General features: G+C 49.6%; 3 protein-coding genes across 3 annotated transcripts in view; 1 reads left to right on the top strand and 2 right to left on the bottom strand.

Annotated features, from left to right (window-relative positions):
* Positions 1–3,517, top strand: part of KCP (kielin cysteine rich BMP regulator) — a 29,662-nt gene extending 26,145 nt beyond the window's left edge. The window contains exons 33-34 of the mRNA XM_069087181.1: positions 1,882–2,188; positions 2,918–3,517. Of these exons, the coding sequence (XP_068943282.1) occupies positions 1,882–2,188; positions 2,918–3,174 (564 nt within the window). The 3' untranslated portion in view covers positions 3,175–3,517. The remainder of the gene's footprint in view (positions 1–1,881; positions 2,189–2,917) is intronic.
* An 8,937-nt stretch (positions 3,518–12,454) lies between these two features.
* Positions 12,455–14,490, bottom strand: SPMIP1 (sperm microtubule inner protein 1). The gene is made up of 2 exons (XM_069087178.1): positions 13,563–14,490; positions 12,455–13,041 (listed from the first exon to the last, which is right to left on the bottom strand). The coding sequence occupies exons 1-2, from the start codon at positions 13,978–13,980 to the stop codon at positions 12,932–12,934; spliced, it is 528 nt and encodes a 175-aa protein (XP_068943279.1). The 5' UTR covers positions 13,981–14,490; the 3' UTR covers positions 12,455–12,931.
* A 133-nt stretch (positions 14,491–14,623) lies between these two features.
* Positions 14,624–16,892, bottom strand: ATP6V1F (ATPase H+ transporting V1 subunit F). Its single transcript, XM_069087179.1, has 2 exons — positions 16,620–16,892; positions 14,624–15,066 (listed from the first exon to the last, which is right to left on the bottom strand). The coding sequence occupies exons 1-2, from the start codon at positions 16,775–16,777 to the stop codon at positions 14,865–14,867; spliced, it is 360 nt and encodes a 119-aa protein (XP_068943280.1). The 5' UTR covers positions 16,778–16,892; the 3' UTR covers positions 14,624–14,864.
* Positions 16,893–20,086: the final 3,194 nt, after the last annotated feature.

Here is a 20,086-nt window from a genome sequence, read left to right as displayed (position 1 = left end):
GGAGTGGTTTTCTAGGACATAGACAAAGCCAGGTAAAGCCTCCAGGAAGATAAAGGGGAGAGAGAAGAGGGTAGATAGATAGGGGCTCAGATCTAGCAGCATGCAATAGGTCGGCCATTGGCCCTTTTTCTTTGGTGTAAAATCTCTGGAGTTTTCCTCTTTGCATTTGGACCTAAAGTCAGGAAGACCTGAGTTTGAATGTGGCCTCAGAAACTTATGAGCTGTATGACCCTGGGCAAGTCATTTAACTGCTGTCTGCCTCAGTTTCCTTCTCTGTAAAATGAAGATAATAACACCACTTACTTCCTAGGATTATTGTGACAATTAAATATGTTGTTACTATTTTTGTTATTGTTATTATGCAATAGTCCTGGGTACAGGCTAAGGCAGCCTAAAAATAAAAACCTTGAACTACTATAAATTGGCTAAGTGATAATCACCTACTATGTGCTGGGCACTGAACTAGTAAACAAGTCATCAAATATTAATTAAGCATTGATTATGTCCCAGGCACTGTCCTAAGCACCGGGAATACAAATCCAAGGAGAAATAAAGATTCCTAGATACTGGGGATATGAAAATGAAGAACAACCGAGCCCCTCCCCTCAGGGAGTTTATAATCTAATAGGCTAGATACAATGTGCTCACAAATAAGTTATGAGACGCCATAGACTGGGAAGGGATGAAAGTGAGGTCCAGACCAATGCTCTAGTAAAATTTGAGGGGGCAAAGATGACATTCAGCTGACAAGATCTGAGGGGGCTTCACAATGGAAGTGGCCCCTGAATTGAGCCTTGGAGGCCTAGAAAAAGGATTTCAATCGGCGGAAATGAGAAGGAAAAGCATTCCAGGGATAGGGGGTGACTTTGTGACTACCTGGTGGCCAGAGAGGGTGACATAAGGCAATAAGCCAATAGTCCAATTTGGCTGGAATTTAAATGATGTAAAAGGTAGTGATGTGAAATAAAGCTGGAAAGGTAGACTGGAGCAAGACTGTGCCAGCTCTCAAATTACAGGCTTAGAGGGTTTGTATTTTATTCTGTAGACATGAGGGAAGGTCTTTGAGTGGGGGAATGACAAGGCTAATGCATCAGTCTAGTTTGAACAATGGAGTCTGGAGGCAAGGAGATCCACCAAAAGGCTATCAGGTGATGGCCAGTATGTATGGAGAGGAAGGTACAGATGAGATTGTGAAAGCAGAATCATCAAAATGTAGTAGATGGGGGTGGGGGGAAGCTGGGTGAGGGAGAAGTCCAAGTTGACTGAGGCTTCAAGCCTGGGAGACTGGATGGTGCTTCCTTAAACAGAAATGAGGAGGAGGGACACATGTAAGGCGGGAGAGAAGCTGAGTTTTGGAAACGCTGCATTTGAGATGTTGGTAGGATAACCATGTGGGAGATGCTGAGCAGGCAGTGGAAGATAGGGAACTCAAGGAAGATTTGGTGGTTGGATCCATAGAATCAGCAGCAAGGCCATGAGATCACTAAGGGGGAAACTGGAGAGAGAGAGAATGGGGCTGAGGACATAGCACTGAAGGACACCCACAGCTGGTAGGTCAAGGACAATGAACCAGAGAAGTCACTTAACACAGGTCTCAGTTTCCCTACATGTAAAACGGGGATAATTATACATGTCTACCTGTCACAAAGCAATATTTGGAAAACAATGTGCAAAAGAACTTTGAAATACAAATGTTGTGTGTAAATGTCATAGATGTCATTGTGACCTTTTTGATCTTCAGTTCCACAAACCTTGATTAAGTATCTACTATGTGTCACAGTATCCCTGCTGTGCTAGGCATTAGGGAAACAAAAACAGTTCCTACCCCCAGGTGCTTCTCTTTCACTGGATATGGTCATCTTTGATATGTCCTTCTTCTAGATTCCAGAAGGGCCTGGGCTCAGCCACCCATGTGCCCTAGGCCGAGAAGTAGATCCATGCCGGGAGGCAGGATACCGGGCCCGGCGTGAGGCCAATGCCCGCTGTGCCATGCTGAAGTCATCGGCGTTCCAGCGCTGCCACAAGGCTGTGCCCCACGAGCCCTTCTTTGCTGCTTGTGTCTATGATCTGTGTGCCTGTGGGACTGGTGCCTCTGCTGATGCCTGCCTCTGTGATGCCTTGGAGGCCTATGCTACCCGCTGCCGCCAGGCAGGCGTCACTCCCATCTGGCGTGGTCCGACACTCTGTGGTAAGACTGGGTGGATAGTGGGGGTGGTTAGCTTGGAGAAGACAGAGCAGTGTGTGTGTGTGTGTGTGTGTGTGTGTGTGTGTGTGTGTGTGTGTGTGTGTGTGTGTGTGTGGTAGGGAGGTTGCAGCAAGGGAGAAAAGAGCTACCTTCCACTATAGGAAAGGCTATATCATGTGAAAAAAGGATCAGGTTTATTCTGCTTGGTCCCAGAGGGCAGCACTTATGGGTGTTAGTTGCAGAAGTCAATTTAGGTTCGGTGTAAGAAAAAAACTTCCTAACAAATAGAGGTGTCCCAACTTGGAACGGGTTGCCTCTGGTAGTGTCCCATCAGTTAGTGTTCAGTAAAAGGCTGGTAGACCTGGCAAAACTAGGTGTGTTGTCAGGGAACTCCTGATCAGGTACATTGGACTAGATCAAAAACAGAACCACTAAACTGTACATTAGTTTCCCTGTGACTTCATATTGACTTAGAAAACCACGTGCTAATATCTAAGTTTTATTGTATTTTTATCTTATTTCCCAATTGTATTTTAATCTGGTTGGTACTTGGAAATGTTGATTCCTCCGGATTGGTCTTGGGATCCCTTTCCTCACTGAGTTTCTAGAACTCTAGAATGTGCTCAGAGAAGTAGCTGCTTGAGTGGGCTGGATGGTATGGGGCAGGGAGGGGACAGATAAGAAAAGGACCAGGTTGATCCCTGGCACTGAGAATGTCTGCTTTCCTTACAGTGGTGGGCTGCCCCTTGGACCGAGGCTTCATCTTTGATGAATGTGGCCCTCCCTGCCCCCGGACCTGCTACAACCGCCATGTACCTCTGGGTGAGCTAGCAGCCCACTGTATACGGCCTTGTGTACCTGGCTGCCGGTGCCCAGCAGGGCTGGTGGAGCATGAAGCTCACTGCATCTCTCCTGAGTCCTGCCCTCCTGTCCTGCTTACCACAGACCCGAGGCCCACCCCTGGAGGACACCTCCAGAGCAAAACCTGAGTGCTGTATGGGAAGGGGCCTAACACCCCTCCTAGACTAGGACTCACTAGGGATTGGGGGGGCTCTGCTCCCAACTCCAGGTACTCCCCCCCTTGACACTTTCCCTCTGGAAACCAGCCTCTTACTGTCAGATGGTCCTTCTCCTTCCCTAAAGAGGCCCAGGGAGTGGGGTCACTCACATGTATGAGTTGTTGAAGGACTTGTTACTAGCCCACAAGCTGTTCATCTTGGTCTAGGGAAATGAAAAGAAGGAGCTGGGGGACAAGGGGACAAGGACTCTGGGGCCAAGTGCCCTAGGCTCCCCACTGTAACCTGTATTTGCAACATTAAATGCTTCCTGGACCATCTTTGCTGCTGCTGTTCCTCTCTCTTCATGGAGGCCCCAGGATTGTAGTGTGATTGGGAGTGTGGAGAGGTCCAGGCCACCACTATTCCCAGCCTACACAAAGTAGCCACATTTTCCTGAAGGAAGACATCCCAGGTCCTAGAAATACTGAAAGCCAGAGAAGAATGTTACCTGGGAACAGCCCTGGTCCTTCTCTCATGCCTTAGCTCTTCTTTCTATGAGAAATATTCTGGTCCACTGGACCCCCCTGGTGCTGACAGGGATACTGAAGCTGAAATAGGAGGGAGCAGAAGATGATTTAGCATCTTAATCCCCAGACCTCTGATGCACAGGTAAAGGTGGAATGTATAACAAATGCAAGGACTTGTCACTGAGCCTGTGGCCCCATTGACCTGAGAGGCAGTGTGAACAGTGCAGAGAGTATTAGACTTGTAGTCAAGAAGGCCTGGGTTCAAATCCTTCCTCTGAAACAAACTGGATGCCTAGGTTAAGTCACATAACCTTGCTTAGCTTTAGTTTCCAAGTGGTGAAAGTGGAGTTTTCAGCCAGGTAGCCTTTAGGGTTCCTTCCAGCTTTGACCAGAAATCAGCATCCCCAGTCAGAGCAGTTGAACTGTGAAAGCAAGAAAGGCAGCAACTGCTATTTCAATTCAGCTCAACTCAGCAGCTTGTGAATCTCTGCAGAGAGAAATAGCCAAAGTCTCTAGGCTTAGGTCCTCCCTAAGTGAGGCCTCATCCTATGACTGTAGAATTGAGTCTGCAGGAGACAGGGAGAACGGGAAGGCTCTGTGGTGCAGCCACGGGGAGTCTGGTGACCGTGGCTCCCCTGAGTCCCTGTATCACCGATGTATGACTCTGATGGGGAGAGTGTCATTGTAGGGGCTGTGCTGTGGGCTGCCTGAAGTGTTGTATCACCAGGTGCTAGTGACAGCTACATCCTTCCCAATATCTTCTGAGCCCTTCTTTGTTCTCTCTGCTGATAGAGGTCACAAGACCCTTGCCCTACAACACTAGGTTGTTTCAGAGATAGGCCAAGGAGCCCTGCCTTCAGCCTTTACTTATTCCTTATGAAAATCGCCCAAGTCCTGATTCAAAGTTGAGGGCTTTCTGGGCATTCCAGGCTCCCGAACCAGGTTGGCTGCAAAGTCTGCTCCCTCTGACTTCTAATTCCCCTCCCTTTTCTTCTGCTGCTTCCACCATCTCAAGGTGGTCTTTCCCAAGCACTCAATTCCTTCTTTTTCTTTATTCTCTCTACCCCTCAGACCACAAAAAGACATTTTTCTAGGATTTATAAGGGAAAAGGAATACAGATTCTAGAGATATGCCCCAAGATAAGGTAACTAGGATGCACATAAGGTCCCAGACTAGGTGGCCCTACACTTCCCAAGTCATTCTTACGCACTAAAGTTTCTTCCAGACCAGGCCTGGCTATTCCTGATTGCCACTGCGCCAGCCAGGAATGGGGCCTCTGCCCATGAGCTTGTCCATGGGACATCTCAGCAGAATTTGGGATTTATCTCTGGGCACTCTCTGAAGCAGTCTCTGGTTCACTCACAGTGAATCAGGACGCCTCCTGAAGGCATGTCTGCTTGAGGCAGTTTGCCCACAAGGCAATGCCTGTCCTCTCCTGTAACACTTGGCTATGTAGATAACTAACTTTGCCTTTCCCCGATGAAGGACAGACAAGGAATTACAAACAGGCAACTAGAACATTTCTGCTACCTCAAAATGAAAACAATTCAACCCAGGCACAAGTCAACCCTGCAGTTACCAACAGACTTTTATTTCCCAGTGATTTATCTCTCCTACCCCGACTCTACCATAAGACTACCCAGAGGCACATAATTTCACTCCTCTTCCTGAGTGGAACGTTGTTGCTTGGCTACTGGTGAGAGATGAGTAATAGACAAGGGGGTCTGGCCATTCTGAGCCACTCTTTGTTTTGAGGTCTTAGAGTTGTTTGGAGGTGAAGTTGGGAGAGTTCATGTGAGTTTCCGCTTTACTCCACCATCTTTCCTGAGGTAAGGAGGGAACACTCACCACCTCCAACTCCTATGACACCAGGGGAAGGAGAGGGTACAGAGGTCCACCAGCCTGCATTTCTGCTTTCAAGATGGCCCAAGAAGCCTTTCCTCTCTTTCCCTTGCACTATTCTCAATCGTTTCCAGTCTGTGAAACACTGGATTCATGGAGACCACAAAGAGAGTATAGAGAGGTAGAAGGAGAGAAGAGAAAATCATTTGTGGTGGCCATGGTATAGTAGAAGCACTAGATTTGGAGCCATGGAAACTCAGAAGGTCCCTCCAGGGACCCCCTGAATAAGAATCCTCTCTGCATCATTCCGAACAAGCAGTCACCCCAGCTTTTCCTTGAAAAACCTCCAATGAGATTCATGGCCATAACCAGAAATCCTGGCGCCTCAGACAAGAAGTCCTTCAGTTACCTTCAGGAGACAAATTCAAAGTTGGAGGGGGTGGACCTCAGTGAGAGACCTCACGTCTTGGGACACAACCAAAAGAGGATGAGGGTGGAGGGGAGAGCAACCCTGCCACACAAGGCCCTGGGTGAGGACAGTCCTAAGTGTGCTCCCAGGCTGCAGGTGGGGAGACTGACCCCAAGGGAGGGAGGGAGGACAGGGCAGGGCTGGGAAGGATCCCACCGGGTGCATCGCTGCCAGTAGATTCAGTTGTTTCTACCTGCTAGAGTACACCTGCTGTCAGTGCCATCTAAATTTCAGGGCCCTGGAGCAAAGATCTGCCCTCTCCCTCTTATCATAATTAAGATGAAACAGCAGCCCATTCCACTTTTTGGATAGCTCCAGCTTTTAGGAGATTTCCTTATCAATCCTAACCCTGCCTCTTTGCAGCTTGGGTCTATGTCTCCTTCTTTGACTGGAGCTCGCGTTCCACTCTTGCTACTTGCTAACTGTGTACCATTGGGCAAATCTTCCTGCTCCTGTGGGGCTCGGTTTTCTCTTATGAAAAATGAAGGGATTGGATTAGAAACCGACAGATGTCTGAGGTTCCTTCTAGTAGCTACAAATACACATATGCATGAACACATTTTTTCTGTCCTCCAAATCCAATAAGCAATTCCTTGTTTCCCTGACAAACCACTGGCAAAGGGATTGGGAAACTTCGTTTTCCCCAGAATTTCCATAAAATAGGGCTGTGGAGCATTGCACTGAACGGTCTGTCTAGTCAGGTTCCTCTTACCCTGCCCCCACCCAGTGCCTCTCCTGTAGGTCAGATCAGGTGTCAGAGACCTCTGCATTATTGAGGGGATAGAAGTGTCCCTTCCTTTCTTCCCTCATTCTCCTGTTCACCATTATTCCCACACTTCCAAAGGGTTGTTGAAGAGGCTCTGGAGGGAAGACTCCCCTAGTGAGAGGGGTCTTTTCTCTCCCAGCTTCAGATGCATTCGGGGAGGAGGCTGTTCAGGGCTGCCCTTGGGGAGTGCTTGGGAGGTGGGGGACAGCTGTGTCTGCATCCTCAGGTTTCATGGGACGGCAGGGAAGGGGCTTCATTCACCCCATGGAGTCAGATGCAGTGTTCCAGGATCCTCAGCTGCCCTTCTCCTCTGGGCAAATACAGGCTCTCTACCAGAAGCTCTTCCAGGCCCCTGCCAGGCTAAATGAGCTCCTGATGACTGTGCAGCAGGTAGGCAGAGGTGGGGAAGGGAGAGCAAAGGGCTGGACAAAGAGGCCAGGTCTGGGGCCTAACCCCACTGCTGGGAACTCTCAGGTACGTGGGGCCAACCGCCCTCGGGAACTCGAGCTACCTTTGGTACTGCTGGAGATGGAGCGGAGACGACAGGAGCAGGAACAGGTATGGGGCATCGAGGAAGGCCCCATCCCCACCCTCCAAACTAGGCACCTTTCCCCTTTGCCCCTCCATCTTTCACTTTCCCTCAGGTTCTATGGGACTTGGAACTGCTGGCTGGGGCTGGACTCAGTCTTTTCTGGCCACGCTGGGGACAGTTTAGAGGACCTTGGGATGGGGCCAGGAGCTCAGAGAACCATAACCAGGAGCCGTGCATCTGGGTTGGTGGGGAAGAGGAGCTGGTGAGTTGGGGGATGGTCAGGGAGAAGGAGGTGGTGATCCTAGGAGAAGAGGGACAGGGTGGCTTAGTGGGACAAGACCTAGGTCAGCAAAGGAAGACTAAGCCTTGAAGTCTCCTGTGGAGATGGATGGGAAAAATTCAGGCACTAGGCTTGCATCTCCTTAATGTTGGGTCTCATCAGGACCATGAGGCAAAAGGTCCTGTCCTGCAACAGCCTTCCATAAGCTTTTACCTCCAGCATTAATAACTCAGTTGGCGATTGGCCACTTGCAGAATAGTAGACTATTTTAGGAGCAGAGCTCAGCACTATGGTAGGAGTGGCTCACCCAATTGCCTTTCTTATTTGGGGGACAGACTCCCTCCTCCAAGGGCCTGGGTGGGATTAGCTCTGAATTGGGAGTCAGGAGACCGAACCCAGGTCTGTTACCATGGTCGACAAGGAGTAGGGACTAGATGAGGGCTGGTGCCATTTTTATCTCAAATTCTGGGATTCTTTAGTTTTGTTGTTTTCCCCAAGGATGGATGCAGAAGTTTAGGAGAAGATCGAGCCTTCTGCCTCCCCCTCAGACTGTTTTGGGGAAGAGATCTAAAACTGAAAGGAGGAGGCTAGAGAATGAGGATAGGGTAGAAGTCTGAGTCCTAAGGTGGGTTGTGGCCTTTAGCCTCCTTCAGCATTTCCTCCCCAGCATCCCCGGCACTGGTCTCTGGCCCAGGAGAGGGATATCTGGAAGCGAAATCAACAGCTTTTGGAAAAGTGAGTCCTCTTTAATGGTCTCCAGTACGTCCCTGCCCCCAAGATCAGAGCACCTAGTAGACCCTTTCCCTCTTCCATTTATTCCCAGCACTGTCTCTTAATTAAGAGTTCTCATGAACTCAGGGCTCCTTCCTGTCACCCACAGATATCCTGAAGTGCACTCCCCAGAGCATCAAGCCTTTTGAGCAAAGGGGCTGTTTTTGAGAGATGATGCAATGTAATGGAAAGGACTGAGAATCAAGACACCTATAGTCTAGTCCCAGGCTCTGGTACTAACTAGGTATATGACCCTGGGCAAGTTATTTCATTTCCCTAGGCCTGAGTTTCCTTATCTGTAAAATGAAGGGGTTGGACCAAATGCTGAAATCTCATTTCAGACTTCACCTCCCATTCTAATTCAGTCTCAGTCCTGGCTTTTCTTTGTTCCAATGCTTTTATTCCGGAGAGAGGTCAAGGCAGAATAAGGCCTGCTTCCTGGATGCTGGGCCAGGCAGAACTTGTTATAACCACAAGTCGGGTTAGAGAAGGGAAGGCATCCTTGCCCCAGGCCCCGTGTCTTAGGAGCAGGGTTTAGGATGGCAGAAGGTACATATGGATGAGTATATCATTCAAGGGACAGATATTTGTGGATTGTAAAACCTGGAGACAGAGAGGCCAGTATTGCCCTCCCATTCTCCCATTTCATGCCACCTTTCCAAAGCCTCCTGTCAGTCACCCACAGTGTTCTGGTTTGTCTGTAGATGGCGGGCTAAAGGCCTTGCAGTGATGCTGGGGACAGCCAGAGCTGAAGGTGATGCAGAGCCAGATCAGAGGTTTGGGAACCCTGAAATGCCAGCACGGGCAACACTTGGTAAGTGGCCAGATCTGCTAGGAGGAGAGGGTCTGCCATTAACTGGGTGACAATTACTTCCTCTTTCCTCAAAGGGCCAGGGTCTGAGGCTGGAATTTCCCTCAAGGCTGATACCTGGGAGCTGGAAGGTATGCCTGAGGAAAGTCAGAGAGAACAGCCTGGGGAGGAGGAGCCAAGTAAGTACCCCAGCTCCAAACCCAAGAATGCTCCCCCTCTCCTGCTTCTAGAATAAAATAAAAGGGAGGTGGAAACCAACAGACTTAATCAGAGCCAGCAGCAAAGATACAGGGCATATGCCCCAGCAAATAGTCCTTTACACATTATTCCTAGGGGCTAAGCTCATTCTGGTCCCAAGCTAGGGAGGACCAGGTAAGGCCCAATGGGGAAAAGCTATCATGTTTGGGGATAATTTGGCCTGAGGCAGGCATAATTCACACTATCTTTCTTCTCCAAGGCCGCACCAATCACCAAGGGGTGATGCCTTCTTCCTTCCCCATCTTTGTTGGCAATAAAACTTCCTTAGGATTCTGTGATTCAGTGTCCCCAGATATCCTACAGCCTTCTGCAGAGGAACTGGTACTTGAGGAAGGGGAGAGGAGCTGGCAGAAATGGGAAGCCTCCTAACACCCTCCCTTCCCCTTCTCCCTTCAGGATTTATACTAGAACCTGACTTGACAGCTGAGAGCATCTCCAGGGACAAGGGAAGCTCAGGCAGAAAAAAAAAAAGATTAAAGTGGGGAGGGAACATTGCAGGAGTCCTTATTCATATTGGAGCTGGGGGAGGTGGAGGGTCAGGGGGTCTCAGCACCACCTGTTCCCCATGGGAAGGGAAGAATCATTGAAAATGTTTGGGCCTGTGCTCTACCAGGCCACAGGGTAATCAGTGAGGAAGAGGGGGAAATATGGACTGTCAGGAAGGGATCAAAGCAGAAATTCCCTATTATGCCTTATAAAATGGAAATCCTTTTTTAGAATTAAGACAAAAATCCAGGAGAAAGCAGGATAGCTTGTGTGGAAGCAGAGACTTGCCTCACAGAACTTAGCATGTCCCTAACCTTCCTTCCAAGTCTTCTGGGGACATTGGTGCCTGGCTTGAGGGCCCAGAGTCTCAGTGGGGATTGCTATAAACAAGCCAGGTTCCAACATATATATCTTTTCCCCAGGACCCAAGCCAAGGACTAGGGAGAAACCTCCCAGAATTCAGGGCCCAGGGGCCCTACCAGTCACCATCATGGATTCTGTATTCTCCAGAAACTCTCAAGCCAGGGGAGCTATTGCCTCTCCCTAAGAGCTTACAGAAGGGGGCTAACCCTGAGCAGGAAAGGACAGAAACTCAGGCACTAGTGGGGACAGAGACCTCCAGGGATCATAAAGGAAAAAGTCCCCAGAGCTGGAGGGAGGAGACCCCAAAGGTCCAGAGGGAGGAGATCCCAAAGGTCCAAAAAAAGGAGAGTCCCCAGATTCAGACCCAACATATACAGAGGGAACAGACCCCAAAAGCTCAGGGAGAGGAGATTTCCCAGCCCCAGACAGAAGAGACCCCAAAGCTACAAACAGGAGAGATTCTCTGGGCCCAGAGGAATGAGGCTTCAAGGGCTCAGGAAGAGTCAATTCCATGGGCCCAGAAAGAGATTACCCAGGCTCTAAGGGAGGAAACTCCAAAAGTCCAGAGAGGTGAGACTCCCTGGACCCAAGTGAAGACCCCAAAAGTACAAAGAGGGGAGATTTCCCAAGCTCAGAGGGAGGAGACCCCAAAGGCCCACAAAGGGAAGATTCTCCAAGTCCTAAGGGAAGACACTGCTAAAGCTCAGCAAGGGGAAACCTGGAAAGTCCAGCATGAGGAGATCCCACAGATTCAGGAAAGGGAGAAACAGGTCCATAGACAGATTTTTCAATTTCAAGGAAGTCAGTCCTTACATTCCCTGGAAAGGGAGAATTTGCAGTCTGATGAAGAAGAGGTCTTACAGTTTCAAAAAGGGGATATTGTAAAGTTCTGGGGAAAGGAGAGCCCACAGCCTCAGGGAGAGATTCTCTTTCCATTTCAAAGAAAGGAGACTAAACAGTCCCCAAAAGGGGATATTCCACCTTTCTACCCAGGGGAATACCCACAGTCCCAGGGAAAGACAATCCTACAACCCCAGAGAAATAAGATCCCACAGGATCAAGGAAAGGCGATTGCAGACCCCTTGGGAAGAGAAATCCCATGGTCCCTAGGAAAGGCCACCCCACATCTCTGGGGCCAGGTGAGGCTGGGGGCTAAACCAGGAGGGCAGTGGGTCCCAAGTCAGAAAACCAAACTATTGAAGATGCCTGCACAGCAAAGACTCAGGGAACATGAAGTAGTCAAGCTGGGGACGCTCAGGGTGCAGAGCCAGCAGGCCCTGGAAGCTGCTGTGAAACAGGGACCGGGCCTACCTGTGAGCAGACTGAAGGACATGGAAGATGGTCGGTTTCAGCCACTATCCCTATTGGAAAATCCCAAGGCTGTCAAGCTCAAGGTAAGGATAATGGTGATATATGAGGATGAAGCTAGCTGAGAATGGTGGAGAATGATTGTTTCTCTCCTGTTGATGGCTGACATGGATAGACAGAGTAGTTCCCCATTTTTCTTTTACACTGCAGCAACATCACCCCAATCCCCCTAGCAGGGAGCTGGTTTTCCTGGGTCTCACTCTAAACCAGCAAGAGAACACTCTGAAAAGGCTTCTGGAACTACAGGGTGAGGCTGGGAGAAGGCACCAGAGGGACCGAGAACAGCAAAGGCTCAGGGTAAGAGGGCCTGTCCATCATGGTCAGGGTGTCAGGCAGTACAGAGGAAGAGAACATGACTAGAGTTTAGAAGGAAATGAGGAGATGCCCTTGGAGCAAGTGGGCCTTTGGGGGCCAGGTCCTTAGGACCTCAGCCCCTGAGACAATGCCCTCATCCACCTTCAGGTTCAGGAGCGCCTGTGCATCACCAGAAACCGACGCTCAGGGGGAGACCTCCTGGGGTCCTCACTTACTACCACCCAGCTCTGGATGCAGGCAAGACCCTGAGGAGAAGAGGGAAGGGAAGGAGAAAGGACATGACCTCAACTCATTCTTGGTGGTGGCCTATGGGGAAGGTGGCTGATGGGGGAAAATAACTCTGGTGCTGCCACTTGTGGCTGGGTGTCCTGGCTCTGTAGAGACCTATGGGCTCACAGTCTCTAACCCACCAGGGTGATGTGGCCCAACAGAGGTGTGCCTTGCGGGAGCAGCTGGAACAGCGACACAAGGAAAGGACAGGGTTATTGCAGGCCCAACGGGAGAGGTGAGAAGTTGGGTTGGTCCAGGCCAGGAAAGAGAACTCATATAGGCTGTAAGTCTCTCCTGGGCTGTGGGTAAGGGAAAAGTCTTTTGGTGTATGAGTTTACAGTGGCTGTCTCTCCCCCAGGAACACTAGAAATTTCCAGGAGCTACTTCGACCCCAAAGGATTGGGGCGAGCCCACTCCTCCCAGCTCTGTTCCAGCCCCCTTGGGACCTGAGGAGGGTCAGTAGTCAAAGGGATGGTGGGGAGAAAGGCATTGGAAAACTCCCTGATGGCCAGAAATCAGAAGTCGGTGCTGGCCAGAATTACAGAAAGGCCAGGGATTTAACCAACCATAAGGGCCCAGGAGACCCAGACACACACACCCACCACAGAGGGAGCCAGCTTTGCCCCACCTGAGGGCATGTAATCTCCATTTCCCTGTGTTTCCTTCCCACCCTCCCCCCCAGCCCAAGGTCAGAGGGCTACATCCTTGGGGTCGAGTAGAGCAAAGGCCCCATTCTTTCGGAAGAAGGTTTCTATCCGGCACATCTTACAGGAGACCATCTTTCGTTCCACTGGGGGGCCTGGGAGAAGAGAGGGCAAAAGCTGGGGATGGGCTCCTGAGAAGAGCTTGGGAGTAAGAAGGGGAGGGACATGGGGAAAACTTGCTTTGTGAGTCATAGATGATTTGCACATGTGGCCCCCATTTCAGATATTAAAAGAAGGGTTATGAATAGCCGTGGGATACTGGTGTGCATAAGGGGACAAAGACAGGGGTAGTGAAAATGGAAGCAGACTGGAGTGCCAGCCCATAGAGGCCTTCATACCTTTCCCCAGGCCATAAATCTGCCAGAGGGAAGAATTCCTTTACAACTAGTGGTAACATGAGCTTTACTCAGTGTTGGGGATGAGAAGATGGCAGAATCAGAAGCAGGGGATTAGCTTCCTTACTTTTTCACCTACTACCCCCCTTTCTACCCTTACCCAAACCCCAACAGTAGCACTACAAGGTATAAGCTCGACAATGGGGAGATGAGGAGCCACAAAGTGGTTTAGGAGATTGGGGGAGGGTAGACTATAAGTTTTTCTCAAGATGTGTTCTTACCCAACTGCCAGCCGTAAGTGAAGTTGGTAGTGACTGGAAAGAGGTAACGATCTTCTGGCTTGGTAATTTTGCGATTTTCCAAATAGTTGAAGCGACCCTGGAAATCGTGAGAGATGCCCTGGTACAGGAGTTCCCGTGTTTCAGGAGGCACAGGGTACATTTCTGTCTCTGTAGCGGCCTCCTTGAGGGGAGGAGGGGGTTTGGGAGGCTCTTTGGGTGGAGGTGGAGGAGAGGGTGGGGCCTTAGGGCCCAAGGTAGGCAGTTTGAGGGCCTTTCTTGCGGTATCCCTGGCCACCTGCTTGGCTTTCACCTTTGCCCCGTACTTTCGGTGCCAATCACAACGCAACATCATCTCCTTTAGGTACTCTTCTTTCCAGAAGTTTTGTCGCTGTGTGTCCATGTTGAGATGCCGTGCCATGGTGGCTGAGGGAGAAGGGCTACCTGGGCTATGGCAACTGAAGGGGTGAACTCGCCACCTGAGAGGTTAAGGCAACAACAGCCTCAGGGCCAGCAGTTGCCTTGGCAACCAGGCCTCACCTCATACAGTCTCAGGGATTCCATGTGTTGCCTTCCCTCTGGCTAGGCAGGGCTCCCATTCCTTTCCCTTCCTAGAAGGCCCTGGGTTGGAGGCACACTCTGGGAGTATCCCTGGCCCTAATGGAGGTGATGTCCCTGGCCCTCAGAGCAAGGTTCATTTTCTCATTCTTAACATTGGACTGTGATTCTCCTCCTCTAAACAGACCTGTGCTACAAGAACCTCGTGTGGCTCCATGTGACGTGTGACCTTGGGCAGTGGGGTGACTTCATCCCTATTGGGCCTGTTTTCTCACTTGATGACCTCTAAGGTCCAAGCCTAGAATAAGGAGATCCTCACCCCAGAACCACAAGGGTCGCGGCCTCTCTCGCGGCCACTTTCAGCTTGCTCCCAGGTTTCTGAGTCTGGCAGTATCTTTTTAGCCCTGGAGATAGGCTTAGGGAGAAATCAAGCCTAACTTTGGCTTCCCTTTCCCAAAGCAGACACAACAATTTACAAGTCCCCAAACCTCCCTCAAAAAAAGATATCTGGAGAAATGAACTTTAATTTAGCATTGACATAAGACAAAGACGGCACAAAATCAACCAGAAGGAAGAGGAAACAGAAGAAGAGGGACACATTTGAGGAGTTGAGCTTTATGTTTTCCAGTCTTCATTCTGTCTTAGCTTTACTACAGGGCCCAATAAATAGCAAGTACCATGAACCCTCCCCTCTTTCATTTCAGTAGTGGAATGTAATGTGCAGGGAAGGGTGATATGGGGTGTCCCTTAGCGAAGATCTTCAGCAGTGAACATGCCTCGGGCACGACGTAAGATGGAGTCCTTGGCTGCATCATAGGGATGTTCCTTGGAAGGGATCTCCAAAACAGCAGGTATTGAGCGTGTGTGGGCATCCAATGCATGCCTCACCATTTCAGCAATATACTGGTTGATAAGGATGATGCCAATGTCATCCCGATTTAGAAACTGCCTGCGGAGGGGGATTGGCAAAGAGAAAGGAAGAGAGAGTCAAGTCCAGGGAATTTATGCAGGCAAATCTATCTTCGCTCTTAGAGTTGTGAGATAGGTGGGGGAGGATCCCGGAAGTATATATGAAACATACAGAGTAAGGGCTATGACAGAGGAACTAAGGCAAAAGACTGTGGAAATCAGAGAAGAGGAAGCTGCGCTAGAAAAAGGGAATCAATGGATGTTGCATATGTGACTCAGTTCTAGTTCTGCTGGGAAAAAGTGAGCAAATGAAAAACTCTATAATCCCCCCTGAACTCATTTTTCCTTGTTAATTTTGAAGCAAGGAAACTTTCCTGCAGGAATAAAACCAAACCAGACCCTGAACCTAGGAGTCTAGGACCAACTAAAAAAATAACAGGTATAAAAAGGTGTCTGGTTAGAAAAAGGGACGTTCTCATGGTTGCTTTGCCCATGGAGTTCACCTTCTGTTTCTCAGGGCACAAGAATCCCTACCTTAGAGCCGTGGCTTCGGGGCAGAATAGGGCCTAGCAGGCCCTGAGAAGCTAGAACTAGCCAGAGCCTGAAACTCTGGGATTTGGCTGTTTGGGGGAAAACAGAGGCACGAATACAGAAACATGGGCTCTGAAGGAGGAAGGGGGTAAAGGAGATTCAAGAGAGCAAGGCTCCTGGCTTTTGGGCAAGTCACCACAATGGGCCTCAAACCAATCAGTCAACATTTATTGAGCTCCATCCAAGCCCGGGAGATAACAAAAAGAAGAAAAAGATAGTAGAACTGGCCTTCCCTGGGGTGGGATCTAAGTCAGGCTCCTCATTTGAAAAACAATGGAGCTGGATTGGAAAGGCTGCTAGATAAGGGCGGTCAGAGTCTGGCTTTAGGAGCTCGGACACTCACCAACAGTGCCAACCTTAGCATCTTAGCTGACCTTCTGGGACTCGAGTTAGCTCCTCTGCAGAGAGGGCAGCAGGAGATGACCTCTAAGCTTCCGTCCCGCCCCAACGTCAGAGGAATTATTGCCAGATATTTATCATAGCTATTAACAAGACGCCAGCGGCGGAGGAAGGACGGAGGGCTGGACATGCGCGCAAGGGACTGCGGTGTGCAGAGCCCTGTCCCTGCCCTCACAGAGCAGAGGCTAAAACGGGCTTGGGTCGCGGGCGTTCCCTAGAAAACGTGCTGCGGTGACAAGGGGAGCCCTGCATTAGCCCAGAGGAGGAGACCCACGGACGCAGGCATCCCAGAACTACGCCGGCCCCTTTCCTCTGATGCACAGTCATATGATGGGCTCACTGACCCCCTGCAGCGCTCAGGGGGGGGGGGGGGGGGGGTTTGTCCCAGCGTGGGGGGGGGGGGGAGTCCTCCTTGGAGGAAGAGACGAAACCACTTCTGACTCGGAAGGAAAGGCTTCTCTGGGGGTCGGTAGCAGAAGAAAGCCCCAGAGCAAGGCTTCCCCCCACTCCTCTTCTCCCCCTCCCCTCGTCCCCAGCAGCCCCGCTCCCCTCTCGCCCTCCCGCTGGGGTAGGACCGGACTGGGGCCTCGCGGGCCACCGTACCGGAAGGTGTCCTCGATTTCATTGATGGTTGTGTCCTTCTCCACCACCAGGAAGTTCGGGTGGCGGTGCTTGTTGAGCTCCCCGATGCCACCCAGCAGGAAACCGGTAACGGTGTCTTCGTCTCCGATCACCGCGATCAGCTTTCCTCGCCCAGCCATGGCAGACGCTGCTAGGCTGCTGTCTCACACAGCACCCCCGGGAGTGGCGGAAAGGTGGAAGCTCCTCCCACGTTGGTTCCTCCCGGCTCCCGTCACCGTAGTTAGCCACAATGTTGGGGGGGCGGGGCGGGGACAGCAACCTTCCCCTCGACACATGCGCGTCGCTTGTGACTGGCAGTTCACGATTGCTTTCTCCTTTCATCTTCGCGTGTGATTAGCCCAGCTCTCGGAGTTCCGTCGCGCCTGCGCCAAATCGAGCAATTTCCGACAGTGAAACTACCATTTCCAGAGTTCCCTGCGTCCCAACTACCATTCCCAGAGTTCCCGGCGGCCCAATAAATTTCTCTGCGAGATACCGGTAGCGCATCTCCCTACCACGCCTCGAAGATGATTGGAGGATGTGGCCCAGCCATTGGTGGCATCCGAGGATCGCCGATGTAGAGATGGGAGGGAGTAGAGGAATCCTAGACCAACCCCTTCATTTTACAGGTACTGAGGGGCCGAGGCGGCCGCGGGGGCGGCTCTGGCTCCTGAGCCAGGGCTGTTTTCTTCTTAACCCTGTAACATTGGAGGTGGGACGGTATTCACACACCCCGGGAGACCTTAGGGGGAACTGGGGAGGGGAGAATTCCCCCAATGCAAAGAGGCGTCAGGGATGATGCCAGACGAGTGAACGGCCCTTTAAACTTTGTAGACAAATTTTATTGGTACCTTGTATTTGAAGGTCGCGTTTTCCCCTTCCCTCCCCCCTCCACCTCTCCCCTCCCCCACGTCTTGGTAACCCTCCTCTCAGTCTCACGGAACCATTCCAAATAACAACTTAAAATTTTTTTTTCAAAAGGTCAGATTCGTCTTCTTTCCTCCCCCAACCTCCTTCCCCACTGAGAAAGCAAAAAAAAAAAAAAATCAAAATCCAGTGTTAAAATATGTGCGATGTAACACCCCGTGGACCTCCCACCTCTGCAAAGGGTTGCTTTGGAGACGTTTGTTCTTTGTAATTTTGCCCATCTACTTTTGATTGTTTCGTGGTTGTTCTTTACCTTTATTTTGTCATAGTCCGTGTGTAGGGCAGTGGATAGAGCCTCAGACACTAGCTGTGTGACCCTGGGGGAGTCACTTAACCCTGTTTGCCTCCGTTACCTCATCTGCAAAATGATCTGCAGAAGAAATGGCAAACTGCTCTAGTAACTTTGCCAAGAAAACCACAAATAGGGTCATGAAGAGTTAAACTTGACTGAAACAACTGAACAATGAAAATAGTCCATTACATCTTTGTACCACAATTTGTGGAGCCATTCACTAATTGATAGGCATCTACTTTAGTTTCCAGTTCTTTGCTATAACAGAAGATGCCATTATAAAATTTTGACTATATAATATGTGATTTACTTAATACATAATCTAGTATTGTATATATTATATAAATATATATGACCACAATTTTTGATCAAGGTTGGGAGACCTCAAACAGGGCCACATTCTTTGTTGCTGTCAGGCCTGGGGAGCCCTCCTTGTTTCTCCTTCCTGCTTCCCTTAGAGGGAGGAAAGGAGGGCAGCTTGAACAGCAGCCTACCCCACTTAAGGTGCCAGAATATTGGACTACTGCATTCCCTCTTCTTCCTCTCAGGAAAGTTTCCCTGAAATCCACACTGGATGAAACAACTTTCTGTTGTCTCTGCTCCATCTACCATTGATAGGCTAGCAGGCTTTCATGCCTACAACTTGCCCAGGCTCATAGTAATATTGATTTGTTTATTTTCTATTTTTTTTATTCTGAAAAACACCCAAAAAAGCATTTCCGAATACACAGATACAAAGGGAGGATTGTACACACGTGAAAGCAGGATCATATTTTTATAGCTGGGAATAGAACGGAATTAGCATTTATTAAACACTACCGTGTGCCAGGCACTACACCATGCGCTCTACAAGTATTATTTCATTTGATTCTTACAATAGCCCTGAGACATATGTGCTGCTATTATCCCCATTTTACAGTTGAAGAAACTGAGTTTAAGTGACTTTACCCAGAGCCACAGTGCTATTTGAACTCAGGTCTTCCTGACTCCAATCCCAGCCTTCTATCTCCTGGGCCAACTTGTGGCCCTCTAGTTCAATCTCCTCATTTTGTAGATGAGGAAGTTGAGAAAGGAAGGTGTAATGTTACTGGGATATAAGATCTCTCACCTATTAATAGGCCTCATGTTGAGCCCATTAAGGGATGCTTGATTAGGGGAGGCTTGCTTGTAGGAAGACTTTAACACCTTTTGCTAATTTTTAGTTAAGCACTGAGTCATGAAGGTTGTGATGCCTTATGGCTCTGAGAAGTGTATATATACTCTGAGTTGGTATTTTGCTTTGGGGGCTCACTTATGAGAAGGATCTTGGGATTCCCTGGTCGAGATTCTGAGTGGCAGAAAGTTCAGAGCTCCCTGACTGCTCAGATGTAAAGGGTCTCCTGATCCAGGGATGTTTGTAAAGTGTATACTGTGTTTCCCGATAATAAGACACTGTCTTATTATTTTTTTGGACAGAAAAACACCATAGGGCTTATTTTCAGGGGAGGGCTTATTTTAATGAACATTGACAGCAATTTTAATAAACAGGTAAATGTGAACAAAAAAATGTACCTTTATTCAATAAGCAAATCACTGGGGAAGAACAGGATGATGCGCTCACTGCTGCAGCTCTGATTGGATGCAGTTTGGAGCTCGGCGTGTGTTTCCCGGGGGGGGGGGGGGTACGGTGCATACAGAGGGTACCATAATGTAGCGTGTAGCGCAGGGGATCACCTTCACTACAGTAGCAATCTCAATAGGGCTTATTTTCGGGGGAGGGCTTATTTTAGAGGAATCTTACACAGTAAGGGGAGGGCTTATTTTCGGGATAGGCCTTATTATCGGGGAAACACAGGTAGTTGATTCAGGCGTCAGATCCCTGTCTGTTGGTCTTTATTTCTCTCCTTGTATTTTCTCTCAAGCTCAGGGTGCTGACTTTTCTCCTGAGCTAGTGAATGTGATTAAAAGATTGTTGACCCCTTAAACAGTTATCTTTCCTAATAAAGCAGATCTAAGAACCTGTGCTAGCAGCCATCCTGGGTATGCCAGTGTGGTTGCTGCTACAAAAGGGGAAAGGACTTGGCAGAATCAGACTTTCCTAGATGAAAGAGACCTTAGAGACTATCTGGTCCAGCTCTTACCTGAACAAAAATTCCCTCAAAACATTGCTGACAAATGGTCTTTCAGCCTCTTCTTCAGGACATCCAGTAAAGGGAAATCTGCTTCGTCCTGAGGCAGGCCAATACTGCTT

The sequence above is a fragment of the Petaurus breviceps genome, unplaced genomic scaffold (assembly GCF_028583685.1).
Source record: "Petaurus breviceps papuanus isolate PSGF00001 unplaced genomic scaffold, PetGlider_PUasm1.0 181, whole genome shotgun sequence".
NCBI lineage: Eukaryota > Metazoa > Chordata > Mammalia > Diprotodontia > Petauridae > Petaurus > Petaurus breviceps.
This window is presented reverse-complemented; position numbering and strand designations above follow the sequence as displayed.